The sequence below is a fragment of the Sodiomyces alkalinus genome (genome assembly GCF_003711515.1).
Source record: "Sodiomyces alkalinus F11 unplaced genomic scaffold SODALscaffold_3, whole genome shotgun sequence".
In the NCBI taxonomy this organism is placed as follows: Eukaryota; Fungi; Ascomycota; class Sordariomycetes; order Glomerellales; family Plectosphaerellaceae; genus Sodiomyces; species Sodiomyces alkalinus.
Window position 1 is genome coordinate 2,162,838 of NW_021167081.1, and position 9,996 is coordinate 2,172,833.

A 9,996-nucleotide genomic window follows, 5' to 3' on the forward strand; every position below is an offset into this window, starting at 1 on the left:
CCTTCGCGGCCACCCTAATAGATTTAGGGATAAAGGCTAATAAGGAAGAACCGTGCCTATTCTATACTAAGGCTTAAGACGTATTCGTTATCTTCTTTATAGACGATATTCTTATATTATTCTATAGAAATAATGCTATAAACGGCCTTAGAATTATCGAAGGGATTAAAATAAGGTTTAAAGTATTGGAAAAAGGGAAAGCCGATTAGTTTTTAGGTATTAAGATTACTCGAGATCACCCTAAATATAAGGTTTTCCTCTTCTAGGACTTATATATCGAAAAGATTATAGCTAGGTTTAAATTAGACGCTCGAAACACCTACCTAGTAATCCCTATTCCCGTTATAGAATACCGGAAAAGAGAAGACGAAGCCACCGCTTAAGAGATTAAATCTTATTAAGAAAAGGTCGGATTAGTGCTTTATATAGTAGTTATAATACGTCCTGATATAGTATTCGCCGTCTTTATCCTCTCCCGCTTTCTTAGGAACCCCTTTCCCGAGTATTATAAGGCGGTAGACTAAGCTATCCGCTATTTATTTATAATAAAGGACCTCTCGATTTAGTATAGATCGAGTATTAGTTTATAGGCGATAGTTATTATAAGCAACGCCTCTTTTATAGATAATTTAAATACACGAAGATCTTTATAGGGTTACCTTGTTAGCCTATTTAGTGGATTAGTTATATAGAAAGTAATAAGATAAATAATAGTAATAACGTCTATAACCGAAGTAGAGCTACTCGCTTTAGAGTAAGTGGCGAAAGAAATAATAGGTTTAAAGCGTCTTTTCGTCGAAATACGCTTTAATCTAGAATCTCTTTAGGATATCCACTACGATAACACGTAAACGATACGCCTAATAGTCGATAATAGCTTTAGGATTAAGATTAGGCTTTGCTATATAGATATATAGCGCTTTTAGGTAAGGCAGGAGAACGTAAAAGGATTATTTAGAGTCGTATATCTTACTACGAATTTAATACTAGTGGACGAATTAATAAAAGCACTTCCACGATAAAAATTCGAGAACTTCCGAGTATATCTTAATATAATTAGTACACGGAGGGGGTAGAAAGAAGCAGTTAAAGTCGAAATTCCCGCGCCCTAGGTGCACCGCGCGCCGGCGGTTTAGTTAATTTAGTAAAAAGAAGGGTATATCGTTATCTTAATACTATAACACTATACTAGACCCTAAAAGTAATTCCTAAAATATAAGAAGGAGTATACTAGATAATTCACTAAGCTCTATTAGTGCTATTCTAAATACCGTTCTGCGCGATATCTGCGTTATTTCCTTTAGTAGGAGGAGCAACGATAAACCTATTCTCCCGGAGAATATCTATTATAACCCCCGCGAGCTAAGAGGTAGAAGTGCTGCCCGAAGTAGTAGTAGGAAGCTAGTTTAATGCTCCCTTAAGTTCTTCCTTACAGAAAAACTTCTCGTTATCGTCGTCCTTTATTAACTTAATTATAAACTTTACCGTTTATTTAAGTTTAGCGAAGAACTGCGCGAAACTAGTTAGTCAGAGTATTTAATTTTAGAAATAAAGCGAAAAACGCACCTTGTTATCGTCGTCGTTAGAGTCCTTATTAATCTTACGGACTATAATATAGTTAAAAAGAATTTTAACTAAAGAGATAAGGCCAGTAAAACTATAAGTATAGGTTAGCGGTCGTAAAGCTTAATAGCGTATATATCTTCGGGCTAATACGAAATAAAGCACACGATTATAATCGTAAAGCGCCTTAGATAAGGGGTAAGAACTTATAGAGGATAGTATATATAGTTTTTATCCTTATACTTTTAGTAGCGGTTAGAGCGGCTAGGGACGGAAATATAACAGTTAAACAAGCGCTGCTTACTAGAATAAATACCCTTAACGCACTCTAAACAGGGAGGATTAAATAGGACGGCTATAAAGTCTTCTTCGGTATCCTTATTATTATTGCTACTATTCTTAGTAGCCTATTAAGGAATTAGCTAGAGACTAGAGTAGACGGATTAAAAATAAACGCGCTAAAGAAACTTATAGTAGTACCCTTTTTGCCCTTATTTTTCTTTATACTATTAGACGACTTCTTCTTTGCCGTAGCCGCGGTACAGGTAACGGCTAAGAGGGTGGGGGGAGCCTAAACGACGCTACCAGTTAGCACACGCCACCGAAAATAATTCTCCGAGACTTACTATAGCGTAGTTGTTATTGTTTTTATTGCTGTTAATGGGAAAAATTTGGAAAATTTGGATCAAAATCGTTAAAAAATCCTTAAAAAACAACGGAACGAGAGTTATAAGAGGGAAGATCCAAAAGCTCTAAAACGCCGGTATAACGCCTTTAATTTATCTATAAAAGGCCCTACTATTACCTATTTACTACTACTATTAATAGCACTTTTCCTTTATTATTTACTATTATTATTATTATTATTTTTATTATTTTATAGCTTTTGTTCCTGCCTTTTAACTCGATATTAAGGGTATTACACGACCCTTTAAGACTATTTTAAGGTTGAAAATAAGGCTAGGTTAAGGTTAGGCTAAGTAATTGTCCCGCTAATCACGGCATAATAATTAGGGGGTATGTTATATTCTATCACGTAAGCCACGGTGTAGTAACCTCCTATTAGTTAGAGGTGCCCTACTATCCTCGCTTAGAAGGTGGTAGATGTATTTAGGACACGTATACCCGCCCCCGTTTTTCTTTCTCTTTTATATATAATATAATTATATATTTCCTGAATTAACGCTCCCTGTAAGCACGTTCCCGTTAATTTAATAATTACTACCTTAGGAGGAGAGGTCTAGAAATTCCCACTGTGAAGAGGGAGGCTCGAAACGCAAGCTCCTTCAGCTATGGAGGCATCCAAGCTCTAACCTTCTACTAACAGCTGTAACTAGTACCTGCTTGTGAAGGAGGGAAGCGATAGCTGTACTTTAGCAGTATTCTAGGACTATATCCGTACGTACTACCTACTGCACGATTATAAGATCCGTATTACTATATAGCGCCTTTAGCTGGCTTGTTCTCTTAGACTCGATATATTGCTGTTAACCACCTACCTGAAAGATATCAGGTAACTCGGGGTATCAAAAAGGCGAGCTCCAATAGTATCCAAACACAAATCCGGGTTTCTGAATCCAATTATAAAACCTCCGTTGAAACTTCTAATGCTTGGCCAACTTCTTGTTGGCCCTTTTCCCTCTCCGCCGGGCTGGGTTAGGGTGAACACCCTCCCTCGAAAAGGCCAGCATGCAGCACGGGACGTTAGTCGCTCACGCCCTCATGAACACGCGTTAAGCTCGCATAATCTCTGTCATATCCTTCATGCGATAGTCCAGGATGGGCGTTGACCAATTGTCTTCGACGAGAGAATATGTCTCTTTCTCGTCGTCTTTGGGCTTTCTCGGATTGATGGCCCAGTAGCCGAAATCAGCGTCGATAGCCTTGAGATAACGAAGCAAATTTTGCCAGTAGTTGGCGCCGCCCACACTGGGTCTATTTGATGCACCGAACTCGCCGACCCAGACCGGAGCCACGTCCCCCTCGACGAGATATGCCCAGTTGCGCCTCATAGTGCGGACAAACGAGGCGTACTCTCGGTGCGAGAAGCGGCCCTCCGAGCTGCCCCAGCCGGACCAGGCGTAGACGTGAGCCGTGTAGACGACGCGATGGGGCACGTCGAGAACAACGGGGCGTTCCGCCACGCCTGACAGGTCGTTGTTTGACTCGGTGCCCCCGACGATGATGAGCCAGTCTGACCTGATCCGCAACAGCCGATTCCCGGCTTTCTCGGCCGCTGCCGCCCACTTGGACCAGGGCATGGTGCCCCAAAAGCCGCGCACCTCGTTTCGCAGGTCGGCGCCAATGACGAACGGGTTGTCGACAAAACGCACCATCACCTCTTCCCAGTGGCGGATCCAGTCGGCCTCTGTCTGCCGGATGCGGCACAGGGGCCCGAGATGGCCGTTGTACCAGGCCGCGTCGCATGGGTCGGCGCCGCAGCACCACGTCGCATGCGTGATGTGATTGTTGATGATGACCGCGAGGCCAGCGTCCGTAAGCGCCGCCGTGACGGCTTCGAAGACGTCTAGTGCTCGGCGCCCGGCCAGGTCCGGGTTAGCGGCTACCAGGCTTTCCGGGATGACGGGATTGGCCACGACAAGTTCGTCGGCGTAGGGCAGACGGACACTGTTGAACCCCATGCGGCGAATGGTGGCGGCGATATCGTTGCGATGACGAACATCGAGGCCGCCAACGACGAACAACTCATCGGAACCGCCGTACCAGTTGACCGAATGAAGTTTGAAGCGGCGGCCTTTCTGGTCGATGATATTCCTGCCTTGGGTCCGCAGCGGCAGCGCGTATGAGGTGATGCTGTTCTCAGGAATGGGCGGCGGCAGAGGCTCTTGACTGAAAAGAATGGATTTGCTGTCAGGTACCCAGGGCACCCCAATCTTGGCCTCGGCGCGCCATAGGTAGAGCAGCAATGCTCCCAGCACAAGGAGAAGCAGGCCACAGACAAGCAGGAACATCATGAAGCGTGCGTCTATATCGGACGACAGCAGTCCAGGCGATCGTCGAATACGTGCGGAGAAAGTATAAAGGCACGTTCAGTCTTTGTCAACGACCGGATTCGAAAGAGGCTCTTGTTCGGGAGCGTCACATTCGTACTGATAAATATCAAGAAATCAAAAGGATAGAGTTGGCTGGAGGTTCTCGGGTCATGTCTCGCTGTCGCTCTCTTGGGGCCCTGGCCTAGGAAAAAGTCTTGGTCATTGCGGGCGTATGTGAGGGATCCTTCCAAGATCAATGGGCACCAGGTTGTCTCTGAAATGTTTCCAGAATTGGTCGGCTGAATTTTTCGAGTCTTTAATGAATGTCTTGATGACCAACATCGTCATTGGAAATCCCTGCCTCCTATGTCCATGCTCAGGGGCAGGGGGTCCCAGACCACTCTTACGCATTAGCTATTACCTAATTCGGATAAGGGAGACGTTTCCGAGTATGTATTCGTCATTACGTAAACATCACGGTCTGTTTCGTTGTGCTGAATAAAGCCCTAGTAGATCCAGTGACGTCAAATCACCCCAACATCCTTCCGGGTCTACGATCCCTCCAGTGAAGCCGTCTCTAACTACCTTAAGGTACTTCGTAGGTAATTACGTGGTCCGTCGCGGGGTTCCCGGATCTCGGCATTCACTGCTGTTGCTAATCTTCCCGTTCCCAGCGCGCCTCATCGGCATGCCTAGGTACATACCCGCATCTCGGCTCTGACATGTGTTTGAATCACGGAAATTCTCCGCTTACGAAGTCCGGAGTAAAATCTACTACGGGTCGAAGGGGATGGGGCTCTTGTGCCCGGTTGGTTTATCTATTCGTATTGCGAATACAAGTCTTGCATTCGGAATTGGCTCTTGTCCCTGAAGCAGTGAAGATGGACCCTGTTGCGTAGGTTACTTTGACAACGTCGAGGCAACCCGAGGCTTCCACCGACGCCATTTCCAGCCCGGTGCTGTGCTGCTGAGGCCTGCTACCCATACACAGAATTCTGCACAGACTGCTGTGGCACCGTCTGATGTAGACCCGATCAAGCCTGCGTTCGCCCTGGCAAGATATTGCCGCTCGCAGTGGTTCGTATGTACCAAGCAAAGAAGTAAGAATTAAACGCAGCAAATGTCGTGTAAGGTAGGTAAGATATTCGGCCCCTATCTACGAATCTATATCTAAGTTCGTAGATCAGCCCTCTTCGAACCGGATCACCTCCACTCTTCCCGCAAGGCTCTGGTTCACTGTGTGGCGTGACTTTCAAACAACAGGAGCCCCTCGATTCGAATCCTGTTCATACCACCTCAGATACACCTCTCTTATAGCTTGCTCGTAGGAAATATCCACCTTACTCCGTAGGTATCTCATACATCTCTCCCGTCCTCTCCGGGGGTTCCCAAGCTTCCCCTCGCCACGAGGATGTAGTGCCCCTGCATGTGCCACAACCTGTTGTGGCTACCATCTACCCGTTTTCCAGAAAAGTTCCATGTACATCGAAGGGCCTTCAAGCCCAAAAGAAGGGCGTTGCCCAGAAAAACCTGACGCCGGCGCTGTTCCTATATCGACCACTGGTCTATCCAACCAGCCAACCCACCCGCACTCGAGATATTGGGACTGACTATCTTTCTGCGGTCGATTAGTGCAACACGGTTGAATCCCCAGCCATATTGTCACACACAACTCAATAAACCAAAACAAAACCCTCTAGAAAATGAGGTAAGAAAAAGAAAGGAAAAACAAAGCCGTGAGGCTGCTGGTCTCGAGAGCCGGAGCTTGTCTCAAAATAATTCGTCTGCCGCTTCGGGTTTATGTAGATCACATCCTCGAAAATTCTTGCGGTCGTCTGTCGTCAAAGGCGCTGTTGCTGCGATAATGCCTCGGCGGTGCGTACGTTGTCGCTGCGTCCCACGAGGCGAGTGCCGGCGAGGTTCGGGGCGGCCTCGGGTTAGAGAAGGAACGTGCTGGCGCGTGGTATCTGGCGGTCTTTCCAAAGTAATCGGGCGTCGTCCGTCCTTCGTCCGGTATGACCGGTAGTTTGACTGCATCAATGGGTGTTACAACAGTGCTAGAGCCTCTCGAAAGCATCTCGTACGCACGGTTGTCTTGTCTGCTCTCGCGCCTGGCATCTGCAGATACGAAATCAATATTGCTGCGGCCCTTGCGAATCGTCCTATATAGGTCGATCCAGCCGGTGATCATGGTCGGCCGGCCCAGGAAGAAAAGCAGCCATATGCCGTTGATCTTGGAAGAAAAAGCAAAGTCAGTCCTGGGCGAAGAATCGCGGCGTGGCAGGATAGGTTCATAATAACTGGGGGCAATCTTACCGAGAGCAGAATCAGCACTGCCAAGATAGTCGCCTCATTGACAACTAGTACACGAGCCTCCTCCAAACACTTATTCTTGTCACCCTGGGCTACGATCAAGCACCTTACCCAATCGGCGGCAACGCTCGGGTCTTCGCGCACAGCGTGTGCGGTCACATCTTGGAAAACAAAGACGATGGAGAAGAAGATGACATCTGCTATAATGATGACGACGATGGTAATGCCCCTCCACTGCAGGGCGATCACGCGACGGACACGTCGGTAGGCCTGACGGGGGGTTAAGCTCACGCCGGCGGTGGAAGGCAAGCTAGAAGCTGCTGTGTTGTTATCATCTGCCAGCGATGCGAGGTAGACCTTGATGCAGTAGCCGAGGGTGGCAAACTGGAAAACGGCGGCGAGACCGGCCATGACGAGGATAGGAATCCAAAAGGCGGCAAAACTATTCTCGTGGTTGATGTGACAGGTGGCGCCGAACCGGAAAGAAACGCCACTGAAGACGAGCGAGGCGACGATGGCGATGCATGGGAGACCCCAACCGGTGGCTTGTGCGAAGAAGTGAAAGTAACGGCCGACTACGATGTCCCAGCAGATCTGCAGGTGCAGAGACAGTGCTCGTAAGAAGGCCCATACCACTCCGGCGAAGCCGCCGAAAAGGAGACAACTTCCAGAGGCGCCACAGACAGGAAGCGTATGCATGTCATGCGGGGTGATGTCGTTAATGCACTGGGGAGGGCTGGCAGCTAGGGGAATAATGAATCCCAACTGAAAGCCGATGGAGATAAGAGTTAGCCCCTCGTTGCTTTGCAAAGGCTCTAAATACTACCCTCTGGGGACTCTAAACGAAGAATGATGGCTCACATTCATGAAAATGACTGTCGTTGTTAGGCATATGCTCAAGTAGTGTCGGTTCGTGTTTTCGACGGGGAGACATGCCCACGAGAGCAGGAGGAAGATGCAGCATGCGGTTCCTGCGACACTGATCCAATTCGCAACAGCTGTCATGGTATCGAAGTAGTCGGGGTAGACCCAATCGGTTATCGGACATGGGAGGCAACATGTAACTGTGTTCGGGCCGAGAGTCTGACTCTGACACAAGCGACCGTCGAGAACTGGACAGAGAGAGAGAGAGAGAAAGAGAGCGGCAGGGTCAGCGGTGCGCCGCGACAAAACCGGGTCCGCAAGGGTCGAGTAAAGGAGACTTACATCCTTGGTCGTTAGGGTAGAGGGCAGCGGAGAAGAAGGGCGCAGCACATCCTCCACGGAGCGCCGCGTCCGTCACGTTGATCCCCAAATCTGTCATCGTGTCGACCGCGCTTCGGAAAGGTGATGACGATTACTAAAGAAGAAGAATAGGAAACGGAGCCCGTGGCGGCTGCTCGAGACAGTGTGTGAGGTGTAAGTTATTCAACAAAGTTTCGCCACCCGAGGCCCAGGGCTCATCCCAGGATATACGTGCTGCGATTATGATATCGATCCCGTGCAAAACTCGGTGGTGAAGTGGTCGCGCGGTGGGTTCAAGAAGGTCGCTGTGAGAATGCCAAAGTCCTTGCAAGTCCAGGTCGAAGGGAACATGATCCGTGTTGTGTAAGTTAACGTGGCTGACAGGCAGAAAGTCATAAGTGTCGGCGATGCATGGCGCAAGAAAGAGAAAGAGGGTGAAGACCAGATCGAATCAGAGATCGCAGCATATGATACGAATACAAGATGTCGGTTGAGATTAGGTGTGGTCAGCGTCCTGTGAGCCGAGAGATGAGTGACAAAAAGGAAGTTCGAATGATTAAGCAGAGATCTAGAACCAGCGGCAGATCGGACCCTTCGTCTCAGTTGCTCGCGGTCTTTCTCTGTCAAAAATAGAGGTTACGAAAGGAGAGGGTGGAAGGGACAGAGAAGAAGGGGGGGGGCGCGCGGCCTATGTGGACTAATATGTGTCCTAATTCTGCATGTTTCTGACTTTCCGTCTACTGTCGTTCCCCCCTCCATGGTCTCCATGGTGGGCTGTGGAAAACATTCGTGGTTCGGGACCAGGGTGGCACAATGTTCCCGAACCCAACCCCCCAACCAGACTCGAGGCCGCAACGGAACCGGTAGATTCGTGGTGTGCCAACGACGCTGGCCAGACATGGCGGCACCAAGCACCTGCTGCGAGTGGGTGGGTAATAAGGGGGGTAAACCGAAGAAAAAAAATCCAAGCGCGAACGGTGCTTCTACTGGCCCAGAAGTGCAGCACCTCGACCACGAAGCACGTTGTACATCGTCCTTCGTACATATTAAGGAGTATTGTTAGTGGCACGAGAGGCACTGAGTATTTTGATTCATCAATCCTCTTCTCCAGGCCGATGTTCATACGAATGTACTCCGTACTTTGTAGGTAGGTATAAAGACGCGGTGTTATCGGTCGCTTTTACTCCGTTCTATTGGTCCTCTCGCTTTCGCTCACGTACCCCAAGAATGTCTCGGTCCCTGGATCGAGAGAGAAGACTGGAGGGTTGCGACATCAGCGATTTTCTCCCAAAGCGTGTCGGCGAATACCATTGGGAGTTGCTCATGGAGGGGGATGGGGATACTGCAAGGGGCAGGGGCTTTCCTTGTGGGTCTGGAGACGAAGTGCATCGTGCATCAGGTCTGCGACCCCGACGAGGAGGGGCAAGTGGATTACTGTCCAAGGTGGTTGGGCCAGGGGCTGTTCAGGGCTTGAAGACTAGTGGCATAATATTATCGGCAATGCGAGGATGACAAAGTGGGCTGGCTCGATTACGGAGTACGGAGTACGGTATTACAACGTACCTTAAGGTACGAATGAATACTTTACACTCCGTAGCTGGTGGATGCGGTGATGTTGGTCGGAACAATTAAACCCCTGTCTTTGGTCGGATGGGGCAACATACATAACAGGGGGAGTGAAGGTGGAAAGGAAGCAGGTGAGGAATCATCGTACCTACAGACGTAGAGAGCTCGGAGTGGCTGCCGCGTGTGCGTGATATCTGGGGCTACTACACTAGAGTCGCTGGGGCTACGGGAGCCATTGAGGAGCCAGAGCCACATACTGGTGGATGTGAGGTATGCAGAGAGGTGCAGAGGAAGAAGCTCCAACTCCAGTATCGTGCAGAGATGGAGAGGAGGGTGG

At 48.6% G+C, this 9,996-nt stretch overlaps 2 protein-coding genes across 2 annotated transcripts; both read right to left on the minus strand.

Moving 5' to 3' along the window:
- Positions 1–2,990: 2,990 nt before the first annotated feature.
- Positions 2,991–4,893, minus strand: SODALDRAFT_332243 (cellulase). The gene has a single exon (XM_028611653.1). The coding sequence runs from the start codon at positions 4,536–4,538 to the stop codon at positions 3,297–3,299; it is 1,242 nt and encodes a 413-aa protein (XP_028467887.1). The 5' UTR covers positions 4,539–4,893; the 3' UTR covers positions 2,991–3,296.
- Positions 4,894–5,938: 1,045 nt separating this feature from the next.
- On the minus strand, positions 5,939–8,645 carry SODALDRAFT_398231 (hypothetical protein). The gene is made up of 4 exons (XM_028615306.1): positions 8,076–8,645; positions 7,731–7,981; positions 6,873–7,634; positions 5,939–6,789 (listed from the first exon to the last, which is right to left on the minus strand). The coding sequence occupies exons 1-4, from the start codon at positions 8,170–8,172 to the stop codon at positions 6,364–6,366; spliced, it is 1,536 nt and encodes a 511-aa protein (XP_028467888.1). The 5' UTR covers positions 8,173–8,645; the 3' UTR covers positions 5,939–6,363.
- Between the last annotated feature and the right edge of the window lie 1,351 nt (positions 8,646–9,996).